The sequence below is a fragment of the Capricornis sumatraensis genome, chromosome 18, assembly GCF_032405125.1.
Source record: "Capricornis sumatraensis isolate serow.1 chromosome 18, serow.2, whole genome shotgun sequence".
In the NCBI taxonomy this organism is placed as follows: domain Eukaryota; kingdom Metazoa; phylum Chordata; class Mammalia; order Artiodactyla; family Bovidae; genus Capricornis; species Capricornis sumatraensis.
The window spans coordinates 77858090-77875640 of NC_091086.1; the positions used below are offsets into that span (position 1 = coordinate 77858090).

General features: G+C 55.4%; 1 protein-coding gene across 1 annotated transcript in view; it reads right to left on the reverse strand.

The window, feature by feature from the left end:
• Positions 1-7457: 7457 nt before the first annotated feature.
• The window catches only part of AHRR (aryl hydrocarbon receptor repressor), a 78438-nt gene continuing 68344 nt past the window's right edge, over positions 7458-17551 (reverse strand). The window contains exons 8-11 of the mRNA XM_068990708.1: positions 13794-13993; positions 9115-9176; positions 8804-8945; positions 7458-8433 (exon numbers count right to left, since the gene is read on the reverse strand). Coding sequence (XP_068846809.1) covers positions 7458-8433; positions 8804-8945; positions 9115-9176; positions 13794-13993 — 1380 coding nt within the window. The remainder of the gene's footprint in view (positions 8434-8803; positions 8946-9114; positions 9177-13793; positions 13994-17551) is intronic.

A 17551-nucleotide genomic window follows, 5' to 3' on the forward strand; every position in this document is an offset into this window, starting at 1 on the left:
GCCGATGGGGCCACGGCACCTAGAGCGGGGCTGCGGCGCGCACACACACCCCAGACACACGTAAACACACACATAGACAGACACATAAACACACCCCAGACACATATCACATATAGACATGCCACACACTCCGCACAGAAATGCAGACACCGCACCACATGCACACACCACACACACACAGACTTCCATACCCACACATGCACCATAGACACCACACACGCCCGCGTCAGCATCTGCGTGCAAACGCCTGGGGCTCACAGAGGCAGGGGCAGGGAGGAGGAGGTGTGCGAGCCCCCTACCTGTGGCCATGCCAACCAGAACCTACAGTCAGCTGATAGCAGATCACTCAGCAAGGGCCAGGACTTCAGCGCCTGACTGGCTCTGAGGGCTGATCCCTCTGTTATTTCATCTGTCCCTAATAATCTGTGAAAATATAGCACCATGCTGGGTCAGGCAGATCCCCTGGAGAAAGCAATGGCAACCCACTCCAGTATTCCTGCCTGGAGAATCCCCATGGGCAGAGGAGCCCAGCTGGCTACAGCCCATGGAGTCGCAAAGAGTCGGACCGGAGGAGTGACCGAACACTAGAGAAACGAAGAATGTAAACAGATTATAATTGTGTTTGAAATTCTGACTGTACAGGCATTTTGAAACATCTTCAGTGCACGAGTGGACCAGGGAAAGCAAACAACAGAACCCCAAAAAGCAATGTCTCCCAGGTGCTGGGGTGCCCGGGTCAGGAGAGGATCTCAAGAAGACAGAGCTGGGGGCCTGTGCCTACCTGGGTTTGGTGCCCTCCTCAGTGGAAAAGCTCTCTCTGAAAGTCAGCCCTCAGCAGAAGACACCAGGAGCAGTTCTTGAGAGGCTCTGACCCGGCGGACCAAAGAAGGGAGCGAGGTACATCTCTGAAGCGTCCTGAGAGAGCGGAGATCTTGTTACGCTGTAGCTTACACTGTTAAATATGAGGAGAAAGTGCACGCAATGCCATAGTGATACCAGGAAAAGCAAAGCAAAGGAGCGTCGGTAGCTGATACACAGAAGGAGGAGTGGAGACATGCTCACATAGACCAATCATCAGAGCACAAGTTTAAAGCAGCTAGTTACCGTAAGAAAGATACGAGAAACGTGAAGAAACAGGACGGTTAAGTTTGGAGGAGGTTTGTGTTAGGTAAAAAAAAAAAAACGACCAGGACACCAAAAGGGTGTCTAACAGCCTTTTTAATGTCGAAGCGCTCCCGGGCGGGGTTCCCGGACCCGAGCGAGTCAGGTCGAGGAAGTCCGCGCCCGGACCGCGTTAGAGGTGGCTTATATACGTTCCTTGCGAGGGATGGTCCAGTAATGAACGGGGGTTCCGATAGGTCGCCAGGCCGAGGCGTCGCGAGCTGATAGGTCCTTCTACGTGGCTGGGGTGGGGCGGCTTTAGCTGGCGAAATGTGCTGTCATTGGTCCCCGGGATCTGGGAGGTGCCTTCCGTTAGGGACTTCCCACGCCAAGAGAGAAGGGGCGGCCCATATTGGACCCGGGGTCCGGCCTTACAGTTTGCACACCAGTCTGGGCCTGAGAAAGCGACTGTGGTGATGTTAATACCAGACAAATGGGCTTTATGTCAGAGGCACTGCCAGAAAGAGTTATTGTAAGATGCAAACACATAAACCACCAGGAAAAAGATAGTTTTCTGTGCCAGGATTTTAAACTCTTGTGTCTATTTTAGTCCTTAAATGAAAAGACAAGCCATAGATTGAGAGAGAAACTTTTAACTGACAAAGCGCAGCTATCCTGAATTTTAAAATAATGCCCACGGTTCAACTAAAAACAGCAAACAAGTGCAGGACAGACAGCAGAGGACCTTCCACCTCGCTGGGGAAGAAGTCATGATGAGGGTGCCTCGCGGCACCAGCATGGTCTTTGTGGAGGCTGGGGACCCTCACCTTCCTACAGGCTATCTGGCCTTCAAACCACTGCCCGGGGTCATTTTCACTGCAGGCCCTCTGGTGGCCCCCTCACCCAGACCTGCCTGTGACCTGCCACTCCTGCCTGGCCTCTTCCCCGCTCTCTCCTCACCCTCTCACTCCAGCTTCCTCCATGCACAATCTGGACGGTTCCTGTCAAGTCTTGGCCTGAGGCCGCCTCGCCCACAAAGCCACCACCTGGGTCACCAGACCCCAGCCGACCCGCCTGAGCAGCACCCAGCCCCTCCCCACGCATCACAGAACCAGCACAGTACTTTGGCCACTTGTCGGTCCCTGTCCCCTGGACATGTGCACAGGGCCCTTGGCTTCAGCAACCCGACTCTGCGTCTCTTCTTCCCCAGCGCGTCCCCAGCACCAGCACTGCTGCTGCTGCTGAGTCGCTTCAGTCGTGCCCGACTCTGTGCGACCCCATAGATGGCAGCCCCCCAGGCTCCTCCGTCCACAGGGTTCTCTAGGCAAGAACACTGGAGTGGTTTGCCATTTCCTTCTCCACAGTGCCATGCCAGGACCTGGCATTCAGCAGGGACTCAACAAGCAGCTGAGTGAAGAAAGGAGATGCGCATGAAACAGCTGAGTGCCCCCTCACGCCTCAGAGAGACCCAGCGACCTGGAAGCCGGCCTTCAGCAGACCCTGGCGCCACCCAGGTCTCAGACTCCTAGCCTCCGAAATCGGGAGAACGAAATGCTGGTTGTCTGTAAGCCACCCCGCCTCTGGCGTCTTCATTCCACAGCCTGGAATGGGCTCTGCGGATATTGCGGCAGGGTCCCTTGGGTGCCGAGGAGGACTCCTGAGCAGTGCCTGGTGAGGGGAGTGCCATCAGCACCTCGGGGGGCATCCTCAGTCCCACGGAAGCACACAGAGGGAGCGGGGCGGCTGCTGGATGAGTGGAAGTCTGGAGACAACCCACATGTCCGCTGGTGGCAGGCTGGGTGGTGGGAGAGTCATGCGACGGGGTGACGCCCGCCTCCAGGTCTCCCCATGATGGGACTGAAGAATACAGGGAGACGAGGTGGGTGTGGGGATGGCAGGCTGGGCCGCTGGCCCCCAGGGCCGGGGAGCGGCTGGCTGGGACCCAGCAGGCAGGGGCAGGCTGGCCTGGTCTCCCCAGGATGGACATGGAGCCACGGAGAAGGGACGGGGTGTGGCCTGTAGGGTGCAGGAAGGGGCCGGGCCTGGATGGGCTGGCACCGGGGCAGCTCCGAGTGCCATAGGGGGCGCTGGGCGCTCGTTCGGTTTGGAGGTGCTGTGCAACTGAACGAAGGGAATGAAAACACGGCTCCCTTGGCCCTGGCGGGGGGGTCTCTGCCTGGGCCCAGATGACCTCCTGGCCCTTCCCACACACTGGGCCCCGGGTCCTGGGCAGAGCAGGGCTCGTGACATTGGGCCAGGCGCCTGCTCCTCACAGCGCAGTTTGAGTCTGGGGTGTCCCCCAGCCCTCGGTGCTGGGCAGGAGGTCTGGCAGGGAAGGAGGCGGGCTGACAGCACAGCCATGCCATGCTCCTCCTGCGACCCCAAGCCCACTCTCGTCGCCCCCGAGCCTGGCGGCAAAGGACGGTCTTAGAGTGCAAATTAGCCTGCACACACTTTAAAGGAAATAAGGTATTTCATTTGGAAAATTAAGAAGATGTTTCCCTTTACAGTAAACACATACAACATATGATTTACGTCAATATCATAAATTTAATACAAACCACAGTATCAGAAATTGAAAGTTCTTTCTAAAGGCACTGAGGAAATAGTACAAAAGGTTGCATTATAGTGCATCTGTGTTTAAAAATTCAACAAGTCTGTCCAGATATTAAAAACTTTTTTCATCCAATAGAAACTACAAAAATATAAACGATAAGTTGTGTTTATCTCCTCCTTTCCGTCCCATTCTTACATCATCTTTGATTTTAATATTTTTCAGCTATATAGGCAAAAGCTACCAGCAACAGAAAATATAGGCCTGAAATCGGTGCTGTCCCTGACACTTTAAAGCAGGGATGGCCACATCTGCAGAAATGGCCCCGTCTGGCATTCCACGTTCCATCATCACCTTCCGCACAGTTTCTCGGGGGGGGGGGGGGGCGGGGGGCGGGGCGTGGGGGGGCGGGGCAGGGCTGTAGAACGACAAAGTGCTGATGAGGCAGGTTCTGTTGCCACTGTCCCAGCGCGCCAGGACCTGGGCCTCCAGCGTGACAGCGGCTCTGCAGCGCGAGACTGGAGCGCCGATGTCCAGGTGCTGGACTCTGCATCAACAAAGCATGAGTCGCCACACGCCACGCGCCAGCTGGGGCCGACCTGGCACGCGCGGTCCAGGGAGCGGGTGTGTCCGGACGCTCGGGCCCCATGGCCCTGGGGGCAGACCGCCGCGCCTCCTCACGCCGCAGCTGCCCTTCGCGGGGCTCCAGCTACAGTGTGCAAACACGCAGTGACGCCTCTCCACTCCATCTTTCCGGTCCAGGGTTGCACACGTGCAGGCCGCCGGCTACTGTGCCGAGACAGGAGGGGGTGCCCCTGTGCGGAGGGTGTGCTTGAGGACCCTCGCTTCGCAGAGGGAGCTCCAGAGAGGCTGACAGTCACCTCGGAGAGATGGCACAGTGCTTCTGTGAGGAGCTGGGCACTTGGCGTGAATAGCAAGGAAGGAGGAAGTTTCTGAAATTCCACGCTGTGTCTTAGGGATGAAATCTGCACGGTGGGCTGGGCTCAGCATGAGAACCAAGCAGAGAGGAGTGCTGAGCCGGCGGGGGTGGGAAGCAGGTGGTCCTGACAGGCAGCTGTGCTGCCATCAGAACGGGGAGGGGGAGACTCCGGCAAAGGCGGGGCAGCACGGCACCAACGTCACTTTCTGCAAGGGCCCTGCAGGGGGTGGGCAGGGAAGAGAAGGCTGCTGGGGATCCCATGAGGCCGTGAACTGACAACGCCCAACCCAGGCTCGTGAACCGTGAACTCCCTGATGTTCAAGCTGGTTTTAGAAAAGGCAGAGGAACCAGAGATCAAATTGCCGTTGGATCATGGAAAAAGCAAGAGAGTTCCAGAAAAACATCTATTTCTGCTTTATTGACTATGCCAAAGCCTTTGACTGTGTGGATCACAATAAACTGTGGAAAGAGATGGGAATACCAGACCACCTAACCTGCCTCTTGAGAAATCTGTATGCAGGTCAGGAAGCAACAGTTAGAACTGGACTTGGAACAGCAGACTGGTTCCAAATAGGAAAAGGAGTACGTCAAGGGTGTATATTGTCACCCTGCTTATTTAACTTATATGCAGAGTCCATCATGAGAAACGCTGAGCTGGAAGAAACACAAGCTGGAATCAAGATTGCCGGGAGAAATATCAATAACCTCAGATAGGCAGATGACACCACCCTTATGGCAGAAAGTGAAGAGGAGCTAAAAAGCCTCTTGATGAAAATGAAAGAGGAGAGTGAAAAAGTTGGCTTAAAGCTCAACATTCAGAAAACGAAGATCATGGCATCTGGTCCCATTACTTCATGGGAAATAGATGGGGAAACAGTGGGAACAGTGTCAGACTTTATTTTCTTGGGCTCCAAAATCACTGCAGATGGTGATTGCAGCCATGAAATTAAAAGACGCTTACTCCTTGGAAGAAAATTTATGAGCAACCTAGATAGTATACTCAAAAGCAGAGACATTACTTTGCCGACTAAGGTCCGTCTAGTCAAGACTATGGTTTTTCCAGTGGTCGTGTATGGATGTGAGAGTTGGACTGTAAAGAAGGCTGAGCTCTGAAGAATTGCTGCTTTTGAACTGTGGTGTTGGAGAAGACTCTTGAGAGTCCCTTGGACTGCAAGGAGATCCAACCAGTCCATTCTGAAGGAGATCAGCCTTGGGATTTCTTTGGAAGGAATGATGCTAAAGCTGAAACTCCAGTACTTTGGCCACCTCATGTGAAGAGTTGACTCATTGGAAAAGACTCTGATGCTGGGAGAGATTGGGGGCAGGAGGAGAAGGGGACGACCCACGATGAGATGGCCGGATGGCATCACCAACTCAATGGACGTGAGTTTGAGTGAACGCCGGGAGATGGTGATGGACAGGGAGGCCTGGCGTGCTGTGATTCATGGGGTCGCAAAGAGTCGGACACAACTGAGTGACTGAACGGAACTGAACTGAACTGAACCCAGGCTCTGACGGGTAACTTCTGTTACCCCGGGAAGAAACCTTCAACCCGCACCACGCCGCTGGGGAAGCCCTTCCAGGAAGCAGACCGCTGAGGGTTAGGGCACCCCCAGGTGCGCCTGAGTCCAGCAGACCCAGTCCTGCTGGCCCTGTCCTGAGCTCGACAAGGTGAATGAAGCAAACAGCTTCACCCTCAACTCAGGAGCTGAACGCTGACACCCTGAAGCCACAGATGACAGACAGAAAGACCCCTTGCTGAATCGGTGGGGCTGTAAGTCCCCGCTGGGGCCCCGGCACGTCCTGAGGCTCTTGGGGCCGGGGGTGACTGAGGACAGACGCTCGTGCTGTAAAGAGGAAGGGCCTCCAGCCAGCTTCCTCCTGCCCCGCGGTGGCCCTGTCCCCTGGTGTCACCCCCTGCCCAGACTGCACCTGTGGGGTGAGGTCGCCCGGAAGGTGTGGTGACCTTTGCCCTCAGCCATGAGCTCTCCGTGGTGACTGCGGGTGGCCTCCGCTTTCTGATTTCTTCTTTCGCACCTAAATTCCCTACGTTCAGAATGTGTTCCCGTCACGATTTTTTTCTTTTTTTCTGGCCGCACCCTGCGGCTTGTGGAATCTTAGTTCCCTGATCAGGGATCGAACCCACACCCCCTGCAGGCATTTAACCGCAGAACCACAGGGGATGTCCCTACAATTTTTGCCTTTTTATAAAATGCTGCCTGTCTGTCTCGTCTCGACTAGTCCCTTCTGTGGTGATGACCAGAGTCGTCTGAGGGCCTGCAGTCAGCAAAGCAGCCTGACACCCGGACCAACTCCTTCCTTCCCCTTGTGCTGTGCTTCTGGGCTCCACCCTGTGCTCCAGGTGACGGGATGCAGCGGGGCCAGATGAGCAGGGACCCCCGTTGGAGGCCGCTGCAACCCCAGAGAGACTGCAGCAAGAACTGCACAAGACCTGGCCAATCCCCGATCCGGGCCGGCCTCGGCCTAGGCCAGTGTTTGGAGCACACGCTGCACGTTGGAGTGGAGGGCGGCCCGGTGCCATCAGCCTCTTCTGGCTGAAGTTCTAGATTCCTCCCAGGCACCAGCATGTGGCCACCTGCCATTCAGTGAGCCTTACTTCCAGTTAGCTGTCTCGGCAGTGGCCCACCAGGGTGCGGCTGCTCCCCGAGGTCTGCTCCCTGCGAGGCGCTGGGGAGATGACCTGGGGTGGGGGTGGGGAGCCGTGCTCTTCAGAGGAGAACCCTGCCGCTCCTGAGCAGCTGACGACCACCCGGCACTTAGGACCTTTGGTGAACTTGCCATTGCACATGCTTCCCTTGGGGAAGGCTTGGGCCAGAGAGCTGTCCGTGGGGCCCGGCAGCTCTAGGGCAGGAAGGCGCACTGCGCGTCCCTGGGGGGCATCCCTGCGGCCAGGGCGCTCTTGGAGAACAGCCCAGGCGGCCCGCCCTGGCCGTGAGCTGCCCACAGGGGCGAGTCCAGGGGCTCGAGCTTGACTGCAGGAGCTGGCCCGGGAGCCCGGCAGTTGCAGCCCAGGTTGGGGGGCTGGTGGCTCCGCACACAGAGGCAGGGTGGGGGCGGGGGCTCCAGGCAGGCACAGGACACGGGGTGCAGCGGGGCCAGCCCCCTGCTGGGTCTGGGCGGGGCACCCAGCAGGCCAGGGCCTGGGGGTGGGCTGTACAGGGGCTGCCTGGCGCCTGGCTCCGTCTTCAGGTGCATCTTGGTTGGGAAGGTGGCCAGCTGTCTCTTGGCCGGGTTGCTGGCCCCCAGCCACACCTGGGCTGGGGACACGCAGTAGCCATCTGCTGCATCCTCGGACCCCGAGTCACTCTCCATCTTGATGGGCACATTGAGTGACAACGTGGGGTGACTCGGGGCTCCCGGGGGCATCAGAAGGCCTCGCAGCTTGTCCTCAGCGGGGTAGCTGCCCACCGGGAGACGCTGGACTGCCGGCCGAGGGACCCTGCTGTCCAGGCCCCCCTGGGGGAAGGGGCCGGGGGTGGGGGGCGGCACTGGGCCCTGGTGCCCGTCCCGCAGGGCTCTGCTGGTCCGGCCGGGGCAGGCCCCAGGGGGCGGCCTGGGCGGGTGTGAGCTGGGTGCGCTCTGGAGGGAGTGGACGGCGCCCTGCGCACCCGGGTAGGGCAGGCAGGCGCCGCGGGCCGGGGCGGCGGGGAACGGGTCGGCCTTGCCGGGCTCCAGCTTCCGCTTGGTGCTGCCGCTGCCTTGACTGTGCCTCCCAGCCGCCCAGTCCGGGTGCTTCACGGGGCCCAGGGGCTCTAGGCGGCAGCTGTACGGGGGCGCATCCCGCAGGAGCCCCCCGAGCTCCTCTCCTTCCCCGGCCCTGTGGGAAGGGACACCCGTCAGACAGGACAGGCCGCAGGGGCAACCCTGCATCGGGTGGGTGCCACCTGCAGCCCCGGGACCCCAGGCCAGCCCCGTCCCTCCCCGAAGGGCCCCTCCCACAGTCCCCCAGCCCCCTCCCTCCCCGAAGGGAGGAGCACCTGGTGGAGGGTCAGGGGGCCTGGGTTGGGAGCGAGGGGAGAGGGTGTCTGAGCGAAGGTGAGGACAGAGGCCGGGGAGTCAGTGTCCCCGGCCAGTCCCCACGCAGCGAGGACGACCTCCAGGGCAAGGAGCGGCTGTGGGTGCCCTCTGTGAACCCCGGCCCACCCAGGGAGGCTGAGGGCTGCGGGCCCCGTGACTCAGTCACTTACCCTGCGGTGCCCTCGAGGTCAAGGACAAGGTCAGGGCCTCCCCGGAGGCACAGGCAGGGGCCCCGGGCTGTGAGCCGGCCCCAGCGGCAGGCGTCCTCTGGCGCCCTGAACAAGGAGAGGCCGTTTTCTCCGTTGCTTCTCCCTGTCAGGATTCGGAAAAGCGAGGCTGAGCAGAGCCTGGAGCGGGTAGACACTCACCTTCCGCAAGGTGACCGACCCTGAGAGCCGGCTCTGCCCGCCCGCCCCGTGCTCCAGACAGCATCGGGCCCCCACGCGCTTGAAAAGGTGGTCAAGAGAATTGTGAGGAGTACCTGCTGAGTAATTGGGGTTTCCGAGCAATTCTGATTCGCAGAGATGTGAGGCAGCTTTTGCTCTGCAAAGGACAGACAAGACCAAGCAACAAGCAGATTAAACGTGTGTCGAGGACACGCCGGGCGGTGCTGCCACCCAAGAGCCTAAGAAACAGCGACTCCCCGTGCGAAAGTCTGTGGAGACTGGAAAGCCTTCTCTCAGTTACAGGGCTGCTGGAAATCCCCGGTCACATCACTTTTCCGGCCAGGGAAGCACTGACGGGTTTGCCTCAGAAAGCAGACACGTGTGGCTGCCGGATGGGCGTCGGCGCGCTTGCCTTCTTCTGGGTGGTCAGAATGAAGACACAGACCCCTGTGACCTGCGCTAGTTACCTGCAGTGACTCACAAAGGCACGGTGGGCACTGAGTTAGGGATACTGAGCACTGACTGCCCAGGGCAGCGTGTACACACACACAGGCCTGTGTCTCATACGACTTACAATCACAGACCCTGCGGCAACTTGCAACTTATCCCACAGATCGTATTCTGCTCATATTTCCAAAGAAAAAGATGAGGCTCTGAAGTGTTAAGTGACTTGCCTGAAGCTGCCCCCACAGCAGGTGCAGGAGTGGGATTCAAACCCTGGCCACCTGGCCGCACAGCCAGAGCTTCCTGCCCTGCAGCGGCCCTGACTCTCCATCTCGTGCAGAGACAGGGCAGAGGTGGAGATGGAGACAGAGGAGACTCAGAGACGGGCCCCGAGGCACAGCAGAGATGGGGCAGAGGAGGAGAGCACGCGGCTCGCACACAGGACCCATGAACATTCAGGAGCGAGGCTCTTCACAAAGGCCCCTTTCAGGAAGAATTGTAAAGGCCCCGAACTGGGTCCAGTGAGCACGATGCTCCATCCAGAGCCAGCCTCCTGAGCCTCAAACTCCCCGGGTTCACTCCTCACAGTCTGTGAGCTCAGAGGGGAGTGGACGGGAGGAGGTGCTTCAGGAAGGAGTTCAGCTCAGGGCAGAATTCGGCTCCAGAAAACCCAGAAGGCGACAGAAGCTTCTTTTCCAAAATGTTGGCGGGCTCTTCCTCTCTTCCAGTTTTTTTCTTTATTTTTAAAATGTTCACAGTGTTGGCTTCTGCCACACAACACTGTGAATCGGCCCTAATTATACATCTATCCCTCCGCTCCCCCCCGCCGAACCTAGAGCTCGCTGCACAGTGAAGCGAGTCAGACCGAGGAAAACAAATGTCATATACTAGCGCATATACGGGGAATCTAGTGAAATGGTACTGAGGGGCCCATCTGCAGGGCAGGCGTGGAGACGCAGACGCAGTGAATGGACTTCTGGACACCGTGGGGGAGGGAGGGTGCCCGACGGAGAGGACTGCGTCCACGTACATGCACCGCCCCGTGTGAAACCGGGAGCGACGAGGCGCTGCCGTGTTAACACAGGGCGCCCAGCCTGGCACTCTGACAACCTCCCTGAGTTTTAACGATGTTTACAACGTGTGTCTAGTATTCGCTCCACAGTCCCCCTCTGTACAGCATCCTAGCCGCACCGTGAAGACCCTCGCCAGCCCTCCCAGGGACGTCCAGGCGTCCACGACACCCGGGGCAGCCGCAGGAGGTCCAGGAGTCCACAACCGCCGCGGAGTCTGGCCCACCTGCGCTTCCCCGCGTGGCCGCCAGGGGACAGCACGCCTCCTGGAGAAGCGATCAGGCAGTTCAGTTCCGTTCAGTCGCTCAGTCCTGTCCGACAGACTCTTTGCAACCCCATGGACTGCAGCACCCCAGGCCTCCGTGTCCATCACCAACTCCCGGAGCTTGCACAAACTTATGTCCATTGAGTTGGTGATGCCATCCAACTATCTCATTCTGTCGTCCCCTTCTCCTCCTGCCTTCAGTCTTTCCCAGCATCAGGGTCTTTTCAAATGAGTCAGTTCTTCACATCAGGTGGCCAAAGTATTGGAGCTTCAGCTTCAGCATCTTTAGAATGGACTGGTTGGATCTCCTTGCAGTCCAAGGGACTCTCAAGAGTCTTCTCCAACACCACAGTTCAAAAGCATCAATTCTTCAGCGCTCAGCTTTCTTTATGGTCCAACTTCACATCCATACATGACTACTGGAAAAACCGTAATTTTGACTAGCAGACCTTTGTCTGCAAAGTAATGTCTCTGCTTTTTAACATGCTGTCTAGGTTGGCCATAGATTTTCTTCCAAAAAGCAAGCATCTTTTAATTTCATGGCTATAGTCACCATCTTCAGTGATTTTGGAGCCCCAAGAAATAAACTTTCTCACTGTTTCACTTCCCTGGGGGCTCAGCTGGTAAGGAATCTGCCTGCAATGCAGGAGACCCTGGTTCAGTTCCTGGGTCGGGCAGGTCCACTGGAGAGGGGCTCCCATCCCAGGACTCTTGGGCTTCCCTGGGGGCTCAGTCCACTTGCAATGTGGGAGACCTAGGTTCGATCCCTGGGTTGGGAAGACCCCCAGGAGAAGGGAAAGGCTACCCACTCCAGTATTCCGGCCTGGAGGATTCCATGGACTGTATCATCCGTGCGGTCACAAAGAGTTGAACACAACTGAGCGACTTTCACTGTCACTGTTTCCACTGTTTCCCCATCTTTTTGCCGTGAAGTGATGAGACCGGATGTCATGATCTTAGCTTTCTGAATGTTGAGTTTTAAGCCAGCTTTTTCACTCTCCTCTTTCACGTTCATCAGGAGGCTCCTTACTTCTTCACTTTCTGCCATAAGGGTGGTGTCATCTGCATATCTGAGGTTACTGATACTTCTCCCAGCAATGTTGATTCCAGCTTGTGCTTCATCCAGCCTGGCATTTTGCATGATGTACTCTGCATGTATGTTAAGTAAGCAGGATGACAAAATATAGCCTTGACGTCCTCCTTCCTGATTTGGAACCAGTCTGTTGTTCCATATCTGGTTCTAACTGTTACTTCTTGACTTGGGTACAGATTTCTCAAAAGGCAGGTCAGGTGGTCTGGTATTCCCAACTCTTGAAGAATTTTCCAGTTTGTTGTGATCCACACAGTCAAAGGCTTTGGCGTAGTCAATAAAGCAGAAGTAGATGTTTTTCTGGAACTCTCTTTTTAGATGACCAACAGATATTGACAGTTTGATCTCTGGTTCCTCTGCCTTTTAAAATCCAGCTTGAACATCGGGAAGTTCTTGGTTCACATACTGCTGAAGCCTGGCTTGGAGGATTTTGAGCGTTAGTTTGCTATGGAGAAGCGATGGAGGGAGGATTTTCCCTCCCTCTGATCACAGGGTTGGGAATCTGAGCGTGCAGCATATGGGCACCATCGCCAGCCCAGAGTGTGAGCACGCAGAGGACTCTGAGAGGCAGAGGCAGGTGGGGGGTGCTCAGGTCTGGGGTGTGGGCAGGGCCATCCCGCCCCCAAGACACGCCCGGGTGTAATGTAGCCTCTGCTTTGTTGCACCTCATGTTTCAGTTGCTTCATCAGTTATTTTTACAGCTTTTTCCCAGGAGTATCCTGTTTTTCCTTTCTCCTATTTTACATTTTCTACCTTAAAAAAAAGCATATATACTTTTTAAATGCTCCAGAACACTGCTGCCTTAGGGTGTGGGCCCATGGGACCTGGAGGCTGTGAAGAGGTGCCTGTGCCTGCAGGCAGGGCTCCCCCAGACCCCCACGAACCCCAGGCAGGAACGGGAGGTTTCCCGGGCCTGTGAACTGGTGCTGAGGTCCAAGGGGAACCTGAGTACCAAGGAGCGACAGGGAAGCGGGCTGGGGGCTCAGCCTCCTGAGAGTCTGTCCCTGGGCAGGGCGCGGCGGGGGTACTGGGGAAGAAGACAGACGGACTCAGACCCGGCCCTCCCAGGGCCTCCCCCCCAGCAGCAGACACAGAGCACAGATGCACAGAAGCCCGTCCGCCCCAGAGCCCGACCCCACACAGACCCACCCGCTCCAGACAGTGCGGCTGGGAGTCGCCTAGAAAACCCAACTTTCTGAAAGCGAGAGAGTTAGTCGCTCAGTCGTGTCCAGCTCTGCGACCCCATGGACTGCAGCCCGCCAGGCTCCTCTGTCCATGGGGTTCTCCAGGCAGGAATACTGGAGGCGGTGGCCGTTCCCTCCTCCAGGGGATCTTCCCGACCCAGGGATTGGGCGCAGGGAAATGGCAACCCACTCCAGTACTCTTGCCTGGAGAATCCCATGGAGGGAGGAGCCTGGTAGGCTACAGTCCATGGGGTTGCAAAGAGTCGGACACGACTGAGCGACTTCACTTCACTTCTGCTTTGCAGAAGGATTCTTCACCCTCTGAGCCGGAAGGCCAGGACACCTGTGGAGTCCCCGTCCCCAGCATGTGCCCCTGTGAGCCTGGAGTTGATGGGGGGGACACACGGAGGCTGCAGCCTCGCCCCCACGCCCATGGGGACCGGGGCCCCGGCACTGCCTCCAAGGCTTTGAGTGGGAGGGCTGGGGAATGACGAGAGGCAGGTAGACGTGTTCGCTGCCACGGTTGACAAACACTAGTGACGGGCTTTCTTTTTTCTAATAGCTGCTTCTCCCATAATGTAGCAGCTTTAAAAACAGCAAACTTTTCTAGTCCTATTCCCTGCTGGAAATGAAGCGAGAACAGACAGAAAATGCACGCGTGCAGACACGGTGTGTGACCCAGCAGTAACGAGGACGGGTTTGGCGCCGGGCCTCTACTCACTTTGTGTCGGTTGAGGCCGGGACGTCCACCCTGTGCTTCGCCCTCAGGTACACGGTCTTCATCCTCACCTCCACGCCGGGGGGCAGGGCCAGAGGGGCCGCCACGCAGAACAGGGCCAGCCGTGGGGGCAGGGCCGCGCCCGAGGGTGCCCGCCTGTTCTGTCCGAAGAGGAACTTCAGTCGTCCTTGAAACTGCATCGTCTGCCGTTTCAAAGACAGAAACGAAGGCACAATCACAGGGTAAATTAGCCAGGCTAACTGGTCAACAGCCAAAGGCCTCGGAACTCACATTCCCAGGACGGACACCAACACGTCTTCCATGCCGGCCCCTGGGGACAGGCGCTCCCCACTGCTTTTGAATCTTTCGGGGTTTCCCTGTAACTTTCTCTAAACTTCCAGCGTATTCCCACGTGTGCACTTGTGGGTGGGAGTCCTCATTCAGGTGTGTGAACATCCCTGGACTCGGCCGGAGTCACCAGGCAGCCCCCTGGGGGGACATGCTGGAGCCAATCACCTCTAAGTACTGGCCCCATGACCCTCCATTCCTCAAATGCCACCCACTCATGGCAATACAACTCAGGGGCAACCGGGCTTTCCTGATCCAGGCACGAGTTCAGTTAGTCAGCTCAGCCGCTCAGTCCCGTCCGACTCTGTGAGCCATGGGCTGCAGCACACCAGGGCTCCCTGTCCACTGTCTCCGGACTTTGCTCAAACTCCTGTCCACTGAGTCAGTGATGCCACCAAGCCATCTCATCCTCTGTTGTCCCCTTCTCTTCCTGCCTTCAATCCTTCCCAACATCAAGGTCTTCTCCAGTGAGTTAGCTCTTTGCACCAGGTGGCCAAACTATTGAAGCTTCAGCTTCAGCATGAGTCCTTCCAATGAATATTCAGGCTTGATTACCTTTAGGGTTGACTGGTTTGATCTCCTAGCAGTCCAAGGGACTCTCAAGAGTCTTTTCCAACACCACAGTTCAAAAGCATCAATTCTTCAGTGCTCAGCTTTCTTTACAGTCCAACTCTCACATCCATGCATGACTACTGGAAAAACCATAGCTTTGACTAGATGCACCTTTGTTGGCAAAGTAATGTTTCTGCTTTTTAATATGCTGTCTAGGTTGGTCATAGCTTTTATTCCACAGAGCAAGTGTCTTTTAATTTCATGGCTGCAGTCACCATCTGCAGTGATTTTGGAGCCCAGAAAAATAAAGTCTGACACTGTTTCCACGGATTCCCCAACTATTTGCCATGAAGTGATGGGACCAGATGCCATGATCTCCATTTTTTGAATGTTGACTTTTAAGTCAGTTTTTTCACTCTCCTCTTTCACTTGCATCAAGAGGCTCTTCAGTTCCTCTTCTCCTTCTACCATAAGGCTGGTGTCATCTGCATATCTGAGGTTACTGGTATTTCTCCCAGCAGTCTTGATTCCAGCTTGTGCTTCATCCAGCCCGACATTAGGCATGATGTGCTCTGCATAGAAGTTAAATAAGCAGGGTGACAATATACAGCCTTGTCATACCCCTTTCTCAATTTGGAACCAGTCCATTGTTCCATGTCCAGTTCTAACTGTTGCTTCTTGACCTGCATACAGATTTCTCAGGAGGCAGGTGAGGTGGTCTGGTATTCCCGTCTCTTGAAGAATTTTCCACCATTTGTTGTGATCCACAAAGTCAAAGGCTTTGGCATAGTCAATAAAGCAGAAGTAGATGTTTTTCTGGAACTCTCTTGCTTTTTCGATGATCCAATCCAATTTCGTTGGCAATTTGATCTCTGGTTCCTCTGCCTTTTCTAAATCCAGCTTGAACATCTGGAAGTTCATGGTTCATGTACTGTTGAAGCCTGGTTTGGAGAATTTTGAGCATTACTTTACTAGCGTGTGAGATGAGTGCAATTGTGTGGTAGTTTGAGCATTCTTTGGCAGTGCCTTTCTTTGGGATTGAAATGAAAACTGACCTTTTCCAGTCCTGTGGCCACTGCTGAGTTTTCCAAATTTGCTGGCATACTGAGTGCAGCACTTTCACAGCATCATCTTTCAGGATTTGAAATAGCTCAACTGGAATTCCATCACCTCCACTAGCTTTGTTCATAGTGATGCTTTCTAAGGCCCACTTGACTTCACATTCCAGGATGTCTGGCTCTAGGTGAGTGATCACACCATCGTGATTATCTTGGTCGTGAAGATCTTTTTTGTACAGTTCTTCTGTGTATTCTTGCCACCTCTTCTTAATATCTTCTGCTTCTGTTAGGTCCATATCATTTCTGTCCTTTATTGAGCCCATCTCTGCATGAAATGTTCCCTTGGTGTCTCTAATTTTCTTGAAGAGATCTCTAGTCTTTCCCATTCTATTGTTTTCCTCTATTTCTTTGCATTGATCACTGAGGAAGGCTTTCTTATCTCTACTTGCTATTCTTGGGAACTCTGCACTCAGATGCTTACATCTTTCCTTTTCTCCTTGCGTTTTGCTTCTCTTCTTTTCTCAGCTATTTGTGAGGCCTCCTCAGACAGCCATTTTGCCTTTTTGCATTTCTTTTTTGGGGGATGGTCTTGATCACTGCCTCTTATACAATGTCATGAACCTCCATCCATAGTTCTTCAGGCACTCTGTCTATCAGATTGAATCCCTGTAATCTATTTGTGACTTCCACTGTATAACTGTAAGGGATTTGATTTAGGTCATACCTGAATGGTCTAGTGGTTTCCCTACTTTCTTCAATTTAAGTCTGAATTTGGCAAGAAGGACTTCATGATCTAAGCCACAGTCAGCTCCTGGTCTTGTTTTTGCTGGCTGTATAGAGCTTCTCCATCTTTTGCTGCAAAGAATATAATCAATCTGATTTCGGTGTTGGCCATCTGGTGATGTCCATGTGTAGAGTCTTCTCTCGTGTTGTTAGAAGAGGGTGTTTGCTATGACCAGTGCATTCTCTTGGCAAAACTCTGTTAGCCTTTGCCCTGCTTCATTTTATACTCCAAGGCCAAACTTGCCTGTTACTCCAGGTATCTCTTGACTTCTTATTTTTGCATTCCAGCCCCCTGTGATGAAAAGGACATCTCTTTTTGGTGTTAGTTCTAGAAGGCCTTGTAGGTCATCATAGAATCATTTAACTTTACTCTTTCAGCATTAGTGGTTAGGGCATAGACTTGGATCCCTGTGAGCATTTGGTGTGAGTTAAAAAGGAAGATAGCAACTCTGGAGTGTGTGATAAAGGAAATGAAAGCTCTCTCTATGACGGGAAGTTGATCTGTAACTGAGTAAGTCTGCATGGCTTCAGGGTGCCCTGCCCTGTGTGGACCAACAACGCTGCACGCTCTTCTTGCCCCTCACTTGTCCGTCAGCCTCTCCCTCCATCCCTCCCTCTGGCCCTCCCTCCATCCACCCACCCATCTTTCCATCTCTCCATCTGTGCATGAAATTATGGGGTGAACAAATGCCTGAAAGCCCCCACGTGTGCTGGCCACGAGCTTGGTGTGGAGCGTCCCGGTCGTGCTGGGACACCTTACATCCAGCTCTGGGGGAAAAGCCCTGATCTGTGGCACCAGACGGTTTCTTTGGTGTGAAAATTCCCACCATGGCTGACTTAGAGCTAAAAACCCAACATCAACTGCATCTCCTGAGGTTTTGACAAGGGCTCTCGGGGGCAGCCCTGCCCGCTGGGTGTGAGCAGGCTGAACGCAGGCAGGGAGCCTGGGGTGAGCCCGGGATCCGAGCTGCCCACCCACCCCCGTGCTCAGAGCCTCAGTCCCCACTCCAGAGGCCTTCG